This window comes from Pocillopora damicornis, chromosome 14 (assembly GCF_964200805.1).
Source record: "Pocillopora damicornis chromosome 14, jaPocDami1.2, whole genome shotgun sequence".
NCBI lineage: Eukaryota > Metazoa > Cnidaria > Anthozoa > Scleractinia > Pocilloporidae > Pocillopora > Pocillopora damicornis.
The window spans coordinates 11,224,510-11,239,994 of NC_142683.1; the positions used below are offsets into that span (position 1 = coordinate 11,224,510).

At 38.0% G+C, this 15,485-nt stretch overlaps 2 protein-coding genes across 3 annotated transcripts; one reads left to right on the forward strand and one right to left on the reverse strand.

Annotated features, from left to right (window-relative positions):
• Positions 1–70: 70 nt before the first annotated feature.
• Positions 71–6,901, reverse strand: LOC113673291 (uncharacterized). 2 transcript variants are annotated; one of them, XM_027189677.2, is made up of 6 exons: positions 3,645–6,901; positions 2,608–2,795; positions 1,834–1,918; positions 1,087–1,233; positions 470–556; positions 71–166 (listed from the first exon to the last, which is right to left on the reverse strand). In XM_027189677.2, the coding sequence occupies exons 1-6, from the start codon at positions 5,409–5,411 to the stop codon at positions 161–163; spliced, it is 2,280 nt and encodes a 759-aa protein (XP_027045478.2). In that variant the 5' UTR covers positions 5,412–6,901; the 3' UTR covers positions 71–160. The 2 variants fall into 2 exon arrangements, with proteins under 2 accessions (XP_027045478.2, XP_027045476.2); XM_027189675.2 differs by lacking the exon at positions 71–166 and having other exon boundaries at positions 266–556.
• Positions 6,902–12,334: 5,433 nt separating this feature from the next.
• Positions 12,335–15,339, forward strand: LOC113673292 (chondroitin sulfate N-acetylgalactosaminyltransferase 1). The gene has a single exon (XM_027189678.2). The coding sequence runs from the start codon at positions 12,652–12,654 to the stop codon at positions 14,380–14,382; it is 1,731 nt and encodes a 576-aa protein (XP_027045479.2). The 5' UTR covers positions 12,335–12,651; the 3' UTR covers positions 14,383–15,339.
• Positions 15,340–15,485: the final 146 nt, after the last annotated feature.

Consider the following 15,485-nt stretch of genomic DNA (forward strand, 5'->3'; position numbering starts at 1 on the left):
TATAATACAACCGATAACATCATAAGGCTATAGTTAAGATGACAAAGAGAGCTGGTATCTAACAAATACGCAAAGATTCTCAGTTTATTTCGTTTACAATAAGTAATGTTATAAATTTATAGGTCGGTCCATTTGCTTACAGCATACTATTTTCCTTGGACTATTCCTGAAAAACAACAGATAATAGGTTCAATCATCAATTATCAACTTTGCTACGGGATGTTACTAAAAACCAGAAACGGCGAACCGGAGTCTGGGACCGAAAGTACAGCGTTAATCTGCACAACAAATCAAAATGGCGGATGATAACACGGAAAAAGGAATCTGAGCATGCGCCCTTCAAACTCGGTCGTTAGAGCCATCAGCATGGAAGATAAATGAAGTTTTTATCTAAGAGTTTTTAGGCTTTGACTTCAAAAACATAGGGTCTTCCGTTCCCGGTTATAATACTTCTCTCTCTTGCTCTTACCTTTTCGCTAATGCTTGTGTCGTACTCCAAGAAGTCAAAACTGGAATCAGTGTAAAGATTTTTGCTCTCATTTTTAAGTGGAGCTCCCTGTTTGATCAAATCAAATAATTCTTTGTCTTCTAAGCATCCAGGCTTAAGAGGACGCCCAACAGATAAATACATCATAAATTTAAAGAGCATGACGAAATAAGTACACATTGAATTTTTACGGAAGTTTAACTTAGAGAATTCAGGAATCTCAGAAAGTTTGCCAGTTTTAAAAGATTTATCGCTTGAAAGGCAAAGTTAACTTTGAAATGACAGGAAAATGTATTGATTCATTGTCAGTGGCCTAAAAATTGAGATTCACTGGGCCTATATTTTTTCCCTGATTCTTAAAGGTACATTTTGTATAGCATAACTTGGTCTTCATAAAGGAGTCTCAATTGAGTTTACAGCAAAAAGATCAGCTTATAGGCGAAAAAATTGACGAAATTTAACCCGGCGTTAGTCGTAAAAAAGTTAACCATAGAATTTTTCTCATCTACGATGTGTCATTTTGAAAAAATCCAAATCTTAGACTGTTAGGTGCCTGCTCTTGTGCTACACGAATGAATATGTTAAGTAGAATGTTATACCATTTCAATTTTCCCATTCTTGTCCAGTCTTACTCTCTGTTCTTGGGTTGTAGTTTGTTCGAAACTAAACCCCTCATCAAACGTTCCGTCGTCAGATTCAAATGAAATTAAATCGTCATATTCATCTTCTGTTGTGTTCTTAGAATTCTAATGAGTGAAAAAGAACAAATTCTCGGTTTTAATCTTGAATTCTCATCTACAAAGAAATGTGTAATGTGCAATTTTCTATCTGACAAAAGTAAAAGGTTAAAACGTTAAAATGATAAAATTGAATTATTTAGAAAACGTTTCTTAGTATATTTTCTCTTTCTTTGACCTATAATAGTATTTTAAACTGTATAGCGAACATGAAACGTCCCACTTTCCAGTCCCACCGTCACCCCTCCCTCCCCTCCCCCCCCCCCAATCCTACAAAAAGGGAAACGTTCCTCAATGTTCAGTCGGCTCCTTCTGAAAATGAAATCGAGAGAGTTGGGGGAAAGGCCGTAATCTTAATTGAGTTAAGGGGTTTGATTTAAATGTATTATAATCTTTTTAAAAATACTTGATCGTCATTCTTTATCGTTAAACATCTTTTCGAAATTGCTTCTTCTTGGTCCAATTTTTGTCGGTTTCTCACGAGAAAAATCCGAGCCTTTTTACCAAAAAGCTATCCCAAAAGGAAATTAGGGAGGGGTGGTGGTTAGAATGGAACATTCCCATAACGAGGAACATGATGTAGTCTTTTTAGGAATAGATAAAACAAACCTTCAACATGGCATTTTCCGCCCGCAACTTCTTAATTATTTGGGTATGTCGCTTTTTCTTTGACATCAATTCTTTAATGAATATCCTGGATGTGCAAGAGAAATCATAGAGTTAAAATCCAGCGTAAACCAAGACATATTGCAATATTTCTGTTGACTGGATTGTGTACGTAAAGCTTAAAAAAAAATGTCAGAGGTCGTTCTTGACAGTCTTGCTTGCGAAGTTACTTCTATCGCTAGGAAATTTGAAGTGCTTTCTAATGGGGAAAAAAAGTAGGTCAGCACGAGTGTTTTACATAAAAATACAAAATTTACATGGTTTGAGAACGGAAAACCCCGACAACAAATCATTAAAGATTCCATTTGGAACTCAACGTTGCTCACATATGGTATGCTAAAGTTGAGGTGTGGCGCCATAAAAGACGCTAAACATATTTGGACATTCGCGAAATTCTAGCCAAAAACGTAAACTCATTTTTTTATTGACGTCTTCCTCGGCGTTGCCGTCCTGATCGCTTAAGTTCCCTTTGGCTCGACAGTGACGAACAAATAAGTGATGCCTTCAAGTCTAATCAAAGGGGTATGTTTCTGGTCTAAACCAGCGGGAGTACTTTAAGCGGCGGCAAATTTCCACTGATTATCTTACGACTATTCTTTCCCCGTCGTGCTCCGTCATTATCTGCCGAAGGTGATGTGGATATTGTAAATCCCAAAACATTTTCTAAGCTACATCTAAAAAAAAAACATGATACAGAAATAATTCTGTCAAACTTACTGATTCTCTTGTAACTCATCTTTCAAATCTTCATTTTCGATCCGAAGGAATCCCACGCCCACATCCATATCATCTCGGACGATTTCCTTCCACTGATCGAGTTCTCTCTGAAGTTTTTCTATTTCCAACAGGCACAATTCATTTTTTCTCTTTTCAGCCTCAAGATCTTTCTTAAGCAAGGACTTCTCCTGACGAGAGAAAGGTCCGGAAGCCAACGGTATCACGTGGGAGATTTAACCAAATTTTTGGTCGTTGTAGTTATTTGTAAAAATTCCATTTACGAAAAAAGAAGCTAGAGTCCAAACTCCGTAGAAAATATGTATTAAACTTTTTAAATAAACCACAACATCTGGCTGAAATAAAATCTCCGAAACCTCTTAAAATTCCAAACAAAGGCGTAACAAATTACGTTAACAAACAACTGAGTAAAACTCCGTGAAAACAAACTAAAACTACGCGAAAAATGTCCATGACAGTTTTCCAATGTCAAGGTTAAAGTTATCGGACGTGCTCAGCTAATTTGGGAAATCACGCACGCCGCACGTGAATACAAAAAGAATACAAAGTGGGGAGAGAAAGAGAAAAATCGTAACTTAAAATTTAAAAACGAAAGAGATTTTCTACATTATTGTACGTTTGTTTTTTGTTTGTATTTCGCTAGCTCGTTTGTGATGTACTAACAAAGAATTTTTTGCGTTCAAACAGCTTGCGTCATTAAAAATCTCTGACGCTAACTAAACCAACCTTTTTAAGGCCTTCAGTCAATGAAAACTATCGAGTAGACCAGCGAGTGAAGGCAGTTGCCAACGAAACCGCTGCGGAATGCACGCTTCGCCTCCTTATTTTTCCTGAGCCTGGTAAGGTAGCCCGCCAGTTGGGTCTAAAATACTATTCCTCTTTAGTTCCTATCCTTCCCTCCATTTTCTCCCTTTCATTTCATTCCTGTGATTTTTAAACTTTGGGCATTGCTTTTAAAGCAAACAGTCCTACAGCCCTGGACTCAGATTTACTTTTACAGATTTACAATTTTTTCTTACCTGAAGAAATCGTTTCTGGTAGTCTTCGTCAAATAAATATTCTTCAGTCTCTGTCGTTCTTGCAAGCATTTTCGCTTCTTTGTCTTCAAGTTGATTTTTCGGTCCAATGTAATCATCGTTAGGCAAGTCATTCCCATTTTGTAATTGTTCGCCCCTCTTTTTGTTTAGTTGACGGTTCTTGCACAATGGCCTCAACTCACCTTTAACTTCTTCCAACTCTTGCATATGCTTTTTATTCAAATCTTCCTTCTCTTTCTCCAGCTGATTTATTTTACTGTTTAGTTGATAATTTTTCAGCTCTGCACTGGACAACTGTTCTTTCAGTTCGGTAATTGTTCTTTCCTTTCGCTTCAGTTCCATTACAGATTCGCTCAACTGTTTGTTAAAATAACTCTCTAATTTAATCGTTTCGGAAATCTTTTCTTCCAAACGATTCTGAGCCTCCGTTCTTTCTTCTTTTAGCCTTGCAATTTCCTGCTTAGCTTTTTTCAAAACTGGGTGGAACTGTTCCATTTTGTTTTGAAGTTCACCGACATTATCATACTCCTTCATATTCTCAGAAGATTGACCGCAGCCATCGATTCCTCTACTTCCACAGTCTCCATCAAATTGAAAATTTAACTTCTGCAAATCTTCATATTCTTCAGCGGTGCAATATTTCTTTAAACCTTGTTTCATTTTCCCTAACTCTGCTTGGCTAGCTTCCTTTTCGAATTTTTTTCGCAAGAGTTCATCTTTCAGCAAACGAATATCGTCGTATAATTTCTGCTTCTCTTCCAAAACAGATGCAGTAACCGATCTGAACGTTATCAACTCTTTGTCTTCTTCCAGGAATCGTGACTGCAAGCCTTTGATGATTTTTTCAAAGCCGATAATTTCAGAATCCCTTCTTTCCACAGCGCCCAAGTATTCATGTTTTAACGTGGCTAATTCTTCACCGATGCTTGTGCACTGTTCCTCAAAGCATCGTTTGAAGTCCAGAATGGTGTTTTTGAATTCTTCTCTGATATCCTTCACGATTTTACGAATACTTTTCTCAAGACAGGGGCATGCTATTTCGCCACTGTCAATTACTTGAAGAGCACTTGGAGATTCTTTAGTAAAACCCGTTGTCTTACTATCTGAAAATCTCCACTCCGTTATCTCATCTGAAGATGAAACCTTATAAACCTTTTTCGATCGTTTTTTCTCAGCTTTCCGCTTTCTCATTTCATTGCTCTCTTTCATCGGCACTTCGCCTTCCTCACTTTTTGTCTCACTAGTGCGTTTATCGAAACTTTTCTGTAATTCTTCATAGTCTGTTCGTACGTCTTCCAGTAATTTCCGCAAAGTTTCAGTGTCTTTCTTATTAATAGCTAGCTTATCCTTCAGTATTTTGACTTCGTCGCTTACAGCGTCTTCTGGCAAAGAACTGGCCTGAGAGCTTTGATCTTTCATTTCGCTGCGCCGTCCTTCTTTGCAGGTCGAGCTGTCTCGGCTACGTGTGGAGAATTTTCTATCATTGCAACACCTCTCTGGCTCTTTCTCAGCCTCAGCGAGCTCACTCCTTACTGAAATAATAATTTCTCCAATAAAGTCATCGTAGTCATCGCAGTCAGTTGAATGTGCTTGATCAGCTTCAATGTCATCTATATCGATTTCTGGTATATTTTCATTGACAGTAGATTCCCTTATTTTTTGTTTCTCGCTTACATGAACGTTTTCGATTTCTACTTTACCTTCCGCTCTCGGATCGGAGACATTCTCTGAAGTGCACTGCTCAGCCATGTTGGCATTACCAAGCAAAGGACTATTATCTTTCGGCGCGGAAGCCACTTTGTGTTTAAGACTGGCTCTTTAAGTTACAATTAGCGATTGTGAGGTCACTCAGTTGTGAAGTTCTGCACGTTCTGGTTGGTCAGGTATCGCGCATGTTTAATTGATAGCCTTTATTTACCGCGAATTTGATCGCTGGCGCTGTTCTTTCCAAAGCAAAGAATGCAAATGAGTCAAAGTACTCGGAAAATGTGAATTCAATATCAGTTTTGTACTTATAATTAAGCGTTTCACACCTTAACTCATATCCGATCCATAAATTCCAACATCAGTCTGATTCTGTGCAAAATGTCGTTATATTTGCTCCCGCACTCGGTCCGCTTTTGCAAATTAATTTTTTTAAGTTGCATTTTGCGACACTTTTTTGCATGTAAAGGAGTCAAAGATCTGTCGAGTTGCGAATACATTTTCCGTTTTTTACTTGTTCACAAGCACTACATGCCTTGCTATGTATCCCGGCAACAAGTTCTAAGTTTTGCTATTGTACAATACCAGTTTCCCGAGTTTTCATCCCGAACTCGTCCCCGTTTTGTGTGTCCATTACACACAAATTCTCGTTTTTTGATATGTGTGTCGAATTGGTCATCAGTCCGCAAAAAAAGATCATTTCTATCCCTGACTTCTCGGACGTATAGCTTCAGTGCGTATCGCAGCAGCGTAAAAAGCGCAATGGTATGGTGATACAACCTTTATCCACATGAATGAGTGTCGCCATTTTGGAGGGTGAAAAAAAAATGAAGACGAGTTCACTCATTACATGACATGCGCGAACCGATCAAATATGTCCCACTTCAAACGATAAATAGAGAATAATAGATGGGTGAGCGTGGATATGGAATTTCTCTTCGAGTGATTCACTCGATAGCTCACGAGTGAGCGGAAACGAACGAGTGAGATGTGGAGTTGAACACGAGAAGAGAAATTCCATATCTACAAGCAACCATGTATTATTTTCTTTATCATATAGACACAATAGCCCTTTACTGACAGGAAAAGTCAACTTATTAATGAATGAAAATAGAAGGATCGACAATCCCCGAGTAATGATCGTAAAGTGCGTTGGCGCTAAGGCTCAAGATGAAAAAATGCGTTGAAACACTATGAAAACAAACAATGGGCGTAATTTTCCATACACAAAATTCTCAGTTATTGACTTGGTCCTTACCGACAGAGGAAATCTTTCAGGTACACGGCCAGAATCGGCCTGTAGCAAATCTTCCAGTTGTCGATTTTCGCTCTCAGCCTCGAGAAATGACATTACCAAAGCCACCGACAACGTAACTTTCGGTTTTTCTATCCGTATTTTGGTTTTCTTCAACTTATAGGAAAGTTTGAACGTCACTGACTGTAAGCGATACGGATTTTTTAAGTGTTTTAGTAGTAGTAATCCGAAATATTTCGACAAACGACCTTGGATTGAGAATAGTGAAGGCTTCGCCGTTCATTCATCAACCTGATCGAGTGGCGCGAAAGGCAAGTGACGTGTCAGCAGCTAATTGGAGATAACAAACACACGTGAAAAATACGATATTTTTTCACGCGTGTTGTTACGGCTTTTCTCAGGGCTGGAAATCCTTGTATAACACCGTAGTTTATATGATAAAAGTAGGGGTCAAAGATTGCACTTGCGCCCTCCCTTTAGAGTCTCGCTTTCTTTGATCACTCTTTAGGCGTGGGATTGGGAGGAAATCGACTTGCGCATAATAGCTCATGCTTTTTGATATCCTTCTCTCTCCGGAGCGATTAATATCCATTTTCTCTTTACAATATCAATACAATACGCACCAAAGAGTTTTACAAATAAGTAAGCATATCGGCTTATTCTCTTAACTATTTGACTATTGAGGTGCATGAGTGTTCTGGAGCTTGAAGGGCAAAGTACGATTCACATCCTAGGAACTCAAGAGTCACACTGAGATCTCAGCCTGTTCCGGGAGTAGAAAAAAAAAAGTGAAGGATCAATTATTTAACTCGAACCTCTCTGATATGCCCCGTCTATTTCAATTCCCCACCTCCTCTTAATTAAGCAACCAACTCTATCCAACGATATATCGACTTAAATCTCTCAGTTACCACTCGCCCTTTGATTCCATTGTCAATTTACCTGCCTTAATCAGCCATGCTTCCCACTAGCTTTGCCGAATCTCTCATTAATTTATGTACAATTTTCGCAACTTGGCACACGAAGTTCAAGTCGTTTGTTTTCTTAGGCTTTGAAAACATCTTAGAAGACTGAACGACGATTTTGAATTTATTTTTTCTGTTTCCACGTGCGTTAGTGATTTCAGGCCTGGCATTGCGCGTGACTAGAAATCCTCCTCCAAACCTGTCTTTAGGTTATGGATCTTCGGGAAAAAAATAGGTCCGTAATTAAGAGCGAGTACAGACCTCGAGCTCGGTAGGTAAAAATGATCTTTCCTAATTAAGACTTCCCCGAGCTAGTTTTAAATAATTTAAGATGATTGGGTTTATAACTATGATAGATATGATATAAGATATGATATTATGATGGAGCAAATATACGTTGTTGCAAATACTGTGTCAAAACAAGTTTACCATGTTTTTCCTACATGTTGGAAAATTTGTTTTGCAATAGTTTTTCAAGCGGCGTGTTTCTAAAATGCCACAGGAATAATATTTGTGATATTGATAGCCGCGGTGATCGTCTGTGAATCGAAAGATGTCATTAATATATTGGTCGGTATTTAACCGTTGATAGTTGGTCACAGGAAATGAGGTGGCAACGGAGACAAAAGCTCTCAAATATCTGGCAGTGCTAACATCCTCTTTTTAGTGCGTCACGAGTGTTTTCGCAGAGTGTATTTGTGAAACAGAGGGACCAAATTTTCTTATCTTCTTTTCACGGGTAAATTTTTTTTATATTTCTTTTGGGCGCTGTGGAGGATTTTAAGTCGATCAAAATTAATTCTTCGCTTGATTGTTCGTTTAGTGAATTGTTTTGTTGTTTAATTGTTTCTTTCAATCTCTCCAATCAACCATTTGGTTCTTAAATAATGAATACTCAATTATGATCTGTTATTCAGCGAATAGGTCTACACTGAAGCAGATTTTCAAGCTTCGTCACCCCTTCGGGAGGTTTTTAATCATCGGATTCGTTATTCCCTTCACACATCAATAAACGAGTCTGTAAGAAAAACATTCTGGTTTTGCCGCGATTTCGGAGATTTTGCCATACTTAGTTTTCGAATACACTAAAATTTGGTTATTTGTAGTGCAAACGATTTTATCTCAAATCTTAACGTTTTTTATTTTTCTTCTTCGTTTTTGTGCCTTTCCCTAACTCAAAGGAATAATCTGCTTCTAGATATAGATACCGATTGAAAATATCTTTTCTATCGTTTGAGGGGCTTGAAGACTTTACTCTATTGCGATCTATTATTAATGGTTTCTTTAAGGAAGAGTCCAAATAGTTCGTTGCTCTTACTCCATTCCATGAGGTTCAGAACGCCGCGACTTTTTCAGATTACAAAATTTGATCATATCACAACTCTTATCGACCTTCATCAGCCTAGTGTGACATTCAGTTTAAATTGTCTCTTTTTGTTTAAGTCTTTCAACAACGTAAGTTCACTCTACAAGAAAGATCTTCTGTCCAAGTTATGCTCTCCGCTCTTAGAAACAATCTTCTGTGCGTTCCAAAAGTCATCTGCTCTACATTTGGGGATCCAGCAGGCCTTCATCTTTACTACTCCTGTTTTTTGCAACTCGCTGTATCATAGATCCGAATTTGTAGCAGCCTCGCCGTTTAATAAAAATAACTTAAAACATTTATATCTAGGAAAACTCTCAGTTAATGAATATCACTGAATATAAAGCGCCTTTGAGAATGTCTTTTTGTATTAGTGCTACGTAAATTCTGTATCAGATATCGAACCAAGACAGTTGTTGTTGCCTGTGGATCCGCTATTCTAGGACGACATTCGAGCTGAAAAATCAGTTCGCCTGGGAATGCCACCGGATTTATAGATGTGTGTGAACCGTTGAGCTTCCTGATCATCCCCCTTTAGTGTAAACATCTATGAATCCCAGTACCTTAAAAGTAATAAATGCTGTAAGAATTTTAAAATTTTTAATTTCTTTATAGTATGAGTGCTAAGTAAATTTTGTATTACACGTCGAACCGAAGCAGTTGTTGTTACCTGTGGATCCATTCTAAACTATTTTGGGACAACAGTCAAGCTGAAAATCACGTCACCGGGGAATGTCAACGGATTTGTAGGTGTGCGAAAACAGTTGAGATTCCTAATCATTCCCCTCTGATGTAAACATTTGAATCCCAGTACCTTAAAAGCAATAAATGCAGTAAGAATTTTAAAATCCATGAAAATCTCTTTTAGCGTAGACATTGGCTTTGCATCCGATTACTTCAAAGGTTACGGAACGATTCTTCGCTGCCTTGTCTGTGCTTTTGCTCAGAGTGTTCTACCCCTCACGTCATGGGGTAACTTTCACTACACTCAGGTAGAGACACCAGCCACAAAAACCTTCCCCAGCTTCGATATCCTGCACTATCGTGTTCGGTGGCCTGTAGGAAAAATACGAACACTCTCGAGCTCTTGGAAGAATGTCACGAGTGTTTACTTCATCACAATTCGAACGAAGACAAGGACGGTTTTTGTGGAATTTGCATCCGCTCTAAATTACTAGGGACTAAGCACGAACCGAAAAGTTTGGTAAATCACTAGTTCACCATGGAATGTCGCCGGATTTACCATGGCCTGCGAGCAGCGCCTCATTATAAGTTCTTAGGCGCGAGTGTTTCCTAAACGGCGGGAAAATACGAGGCCTTGAGGAACACGAGGGATGTGCAAGGGGTCTCGATGTGTGAAAACAGTTTGGAATCCTAATGCCCCTTTGTAAACTACTATGAATCTGGAAACACTAGAAACAACAAATGTGCTATCATTTAAGATTCCGAGATATAATCGAGATATAGACAAGGCGAGGCGATGGGTCTGTAGGGACTTAAAGCCCCCTTTTCCTATTGAGTATTCATTGTAGTTCTCATTTTTCTTTTTAACATCTTTATCCTTTCCTCGTACGTGATGCTTTTTCAAGGTTGTATTGATGCTTTGTTAGTATAGACAGACTGAAATGTCACTTTCATATTTAGGCTACCTTTTCCTGAATTCTCTGGATCTCCACGGCGCACCGGAAACCAAAATTTTATTTTTAACTTTTATTATTATAATTTTGTTTTTTAACGAGATAATTTCATAATTGATCTGGTGTTTTGGTGCAGTATGTGAGATTCTAGCTCAATTTGTTTCCCAAGCAATTCTTATGATAAAAATAATGCTTTTAATGATCAAAACAATTATAACTGCCACTAATCACCAACTGAAATAACAACGTCTGCAGATCAAAATGGAGGGGTAACAGTGCATGAATGAGGCGTACGAGACATTGAAACCTGCATGTGACAAGAAAAAACATCCTGGGTTTCATTCAGCTAAGAAAAACAAAGAAATAAAATATTTGGTCCTTCAAGGAAAGCCTTCAAAAAAGCACAATACAATCAAATTCTATTTTTGAGAGCAGGAAAATCATTTCATCAACTTTCAAAACTTGGACTTTGCTCGCACAGTTTAAAATAAGCGTGCCAAGTCAGAGTGGCAAAAATATTGGCCAGGTTTCTTTCCGGACCTTTCAAAAACGTAAAAAAGGTATTGATAAAAGAAATAAGAATGTTGTTACAGGCCACTCATCTTGACCGAAAAACCTTGATCAAGAGAGTATTTGTTTCTTTTCGACCTCTTGCGAAATAAAATCCTGAAACCCGTCTCAGGTTTTAGTATCTTTATAAGCTCTCTTCAAGACCTACGTTTGCTGTGTTCCGAGAATCCATTCCTCTTCAAACCGAAAGAAAGTTTTTCTTTGTAAATGGGGATGCACGAATTAATACAAACAATGTGAACGACTACAAGTATTGATTTCCAGTGTCTTTGAAAGAAAATGTGAGTGGGTAAGGTAATTCGTGCATGTTGCCTGCCTTCTCGGTGTCATATATTTAAATACTTTTTAAAAATGATCATAAAACATGTAAAAACCTCTTCTGACTGACAGAAGTGTCTTGCACTATTAACCCTGCTTTATCTCAATCGTGTTGTAAGATAATAATGAACAAAAACAAATCTCAAGGATTAGGTGATGAATTTCCGTTACACCCATCAAAATAACTGCGAAAATAAAGTCATGATTCCAAGCTGAATTTCATTAAATGTCGTTATTAAGGGTGATTATGGCAGTTGTTGATTTATATTGTTAAAAATGTACGGCCTGTTTTTCCTAATTCCTTCAATTACACCATAACTTTTCCTTGTTTTGGCGGCGTGTTTCTGAAACACCACGAAAACAATACTGGTGGTATTAATGAGAGCGGCAATCGTCTAAGAATGAGGTTATCAATGGCATATTGAACAGTATTTTTCTCTTAAAGATTCGTTAAGGAAGTGTGATAGTGGAGGAGAACCCTTAAGTTCTCGCCAACGCAATCAACTCTTTGTATTTTATCACGGTGTTCCTACAGTGTTTCACCGAAACAGAGGAACTCATCACATTCCTTTTTGTATTGTTTTTATCCCCTTTGTCTCAAGAATAAATGCTGCAAAAATCAGTAAGGTTCTACCCAATTTCACCGCTAAACTCATTTACCGAGCAACTCGAATGAATACAAATATGTGATGATAACAAGTACGTCAAATAAATTAAAAAAAAAACAACTTATTTCCCTTATTTGAGATTGTTTACCAGCCATAATGTTTTCATTAAAATTCCAGATATTGTTTTCATCAAATGCAGCAACAATAGTATAGTTTTATGCTTAAACCTCCTAACATTTGCAATTAAAAATGGTTTATCTTGTTCCGCCAAAAGACACAAAAAGCAATTCCCTAAACGATTCAAATTTGACAGTAGTTAAAAGTCAATTGAATTCGTTTACAAAGGCAACTCGGAATCTTGCGGCGACAACCTACGCTATAGTGACTAGAACGTTGCTACTCAACAATATTTCTTCAACTCGTAAGTTACGAACTTTAAACACTAAAACACGTTCGCGTGGTTCTTCAACTACACAGTTAAACATTGCGTTACATGTCACGCTGTGCTATTCAAACATGTGGCAATAGAAAACACAGCTGACTTGTATTTGCGTTGACTGGTCTTTCAAATGTTGGATGACGATCACTTAGCGGAAAAGCCAACAATATATAATTTATATGTCGCTCAAAACACAGTAAACCTTGATATTCAGGAGCTCTGGAGAACAAGCAAGAGGCGCTTAAAATATGCCATGCCAAGGATTTCGACTGTCGTTGTTTTCCGAGCGACTTTTGCGTTGGTTTTGTTCATTTTGATGGGACAGATTTTATTGTTTGCACTGACACGCTGTAAAGGACTAGGAGATGACGAGCTCAACTCGAAAAATCATGAACGGCAAGCTGAAATTCCCACGGAAAAATTGTCGTCGTTGATGGAAAAAATTCGACTCCTGAATCTCGATGTTGAAAATCTGAAACAGGAGAATAATGCCTTAAGTGGTGTCATTCGCGATCTAACCGCACGTAACAAGGACATCTCGAAGCGTTTAAAGCGGCTTAAAAACGCGGAGAAATTCACCATCGCTCAAGAACTCAGCCGAGAAAAAAGCCGAAAGGCGAAAGGAGAATTTTTGAAAGGTCAACCTTTAAGAACTGAATTTGAGGTCGTTCCGTTCGACGGCGTAGCGTTCAATGCGATTTATCAGATTTATCACGGTCTCTCGGGTAATCCTGCCGAAAGACCGCATGGACACAAAGGAAAAGATTACCTAGAGGTTATGAAGTTTGCCGTTGATGCTCTTAAAAACTACGAGGGCAGGAACATGGAAATCACGGCAAGAGATCTTGTGGATGGAGTAATGCGCGTCGATCGGATCATTGGTTCACAGTACGATTTTTATTTCAGATCAACAAACAACAAAGTTTTTCACCGAGTCAAAATTGAACGCCCATTTGGTCCTCTGAACCTCGCAGGTAGCATTGAGACAGTCGACACAAACAACGAGCTTATAAACTTGATTCTGCCGCTATCGGGTAGGCTGGATAAATTTAAAGCCTTCCTGGACAATTTTGTCGACGTTTGTGTGAGATGGGACAGATCGGTTTTTCTCACTGTTGTTTTCTTTGGCCAGGCCGGTAAGGAAGAATTGGAAACCATGATGGCAAACGTCTCCAAGGCAGAGAATTTCACAGACTATAAACTCATATTTTCGAATGAGACATTTTCCAGAGGCTATGGTCTCCAACAGGGTGCTACTTCCTGGGAGAAGGGCAATGTCCTCATGTTCTTTTGTGATGTCGATGTGTTATTTACATCTCAATTTTTAGATCGCTGTAGATTTTACTCTACCCCTGGGGTGAAACTCTACTACCCAGTTGTATTTAGTCTCTACAACCCCACCATAGTATATGGAGGATCACCGCCTCCAAACCAGAACCAATTTCGCATAAATCGTGACACTGGTTACTGGAGAGATTTTGGTTATGGAATGACTTGCCAGTACAGAAATGACTTCATAAAAATTGGTGGTTTTGATCTTTCAATCAAAGGATGGGGAATGGAAGATGTGAAGTTATATCGAAGCTACCTTGCCAGTGACTTGGTTGTTATTCGGGCCGCAGACAGAGGAATCTTTCATACATGGCATCCAAAGTACTGCAGTCGAAATCTAACTCAGTCACAGTTTTTATCCTGTATTAAGAGCAAAGTGAAGTCAGAAGCTTCTCACTCACAACTTGGTCTTCTAGCTTTTGGTGGGAAAATTTTTGATGAAAAAGAAACTAACTGGATTGAACAGCTTAAGGCTTCAAAGAAAAATAAAATTACTGAGGGAAAAAAGTCAGCAACCACCTCTCAATGAGAACCTTTATCTAAAAACTAAACAATGTGTAAATGCACCAATGAAATCAAAGAAATGATGGGAAATCCTTGCAATTGTTGATGTACAGGTAAATAATGCAAACACATGCTGTATTTAAAAGTCTCCCTGCACAGAGATGTGTACAGATAACAGTGGTGTAAATAAAGTGAATTTTTCCAGGTCTTAGTTCACAAAAATGATACTTTTATTTAACATATCATCAGAGTTTTGTACTGCTTAAAATCTGAGTAATATTGAAGTGAAACATAACCAAACAATATACCTAGTGTGGTTGGAGAAGGAAAGTCAGAGGAAATAGAGAAAACTCTTAAAGCCCTGAAATTCACAGCAAAAATTAGCAATTCTGAGTCTCCACATTTGAAATTATTTTATGGATAATGCACTCCAAGCTACATGATCTTTAAGGTAATTTCCACCTTTGAGGCTTGTGTTTTAGCCTATGTGATGTCACTCTTTTTTTTTTTTTTTTTTGCCCTGAGGTAGGAATTCTGGAGCAAGTCCAGTTTAGTCTAGAGGTGCACAGGCGGATTGATCTTTTTATTGAGAATTGTTTCAGGAAGTGATTATCACAAGAGGATTTTGAGGATAATAATCCTGTGTTCATTTAGGAGCTAAGATTTTGTCATGAACAGTTATGAGATCTTTCTCTGATGATGACTTCAATAAGTAACAAACCGGTTTGTGGTTTAAGGTATTTAATATGAATGAAAGGGTCTTGAGTAAACTTTGTACTAGAATAGAGTTGTACAATTATTTATTGCTGTTGTAAAGGAAGTGTCTGTGAGAGCTCCAATTTTCCTGTACAGGAAACACTTTGAAGAGGAGACAACTTAAAAAAGACAATATAGAACCAAGCATATGAAAGAAAAACATAATTTGATTAGGATTAAAATCATTGGCTATAAAATTAAAAATTTAAGTGTTCTGGGGAAAAAAGGAGTTAATACAATTATTTTAACACTTAACACTATAAGAAACTGTATCAATGCAAAATTTCTAGAAAGGGGCAACGGATAAGTGTCAAGAACCCCCTGAATTAAGGGAAACTTAAGTCCCTGATTTGACATTGCTGTCAAGGTCTT

Bases quoted from the DNA above. Each gene is read 5' to 3' on its own strand.
- LOC113673291 (XM_027189675.2), bottom strand. From the start codon at position 5,411: ATGGCTGAGCAGTGCACTTCAGAGAATGTCTCCGATCCGAGAGCGGAA. The intron at 2,796-3,644 runs GTAAGAAAAAAT...TTCTCTCGTCAG, and splicing joins ACCAGAAACGATTTCTTCAG to GAGAAGTCCTTGCTTAAGAA. The intron at 1,234-1,833 runs GTTTGTTTTATC...TTCACTCATTAG, and splicing joins CGGAAAATGCCATGTTGAAG to AATTCTAAGAACACAACAGA.
- LOC113673292 (XM_027189678.2), top strand. From the start codon at position 12,652: ATGTTGGATGACGATCACTTAGCGGAAAAGCCAACAATATATAATTTA.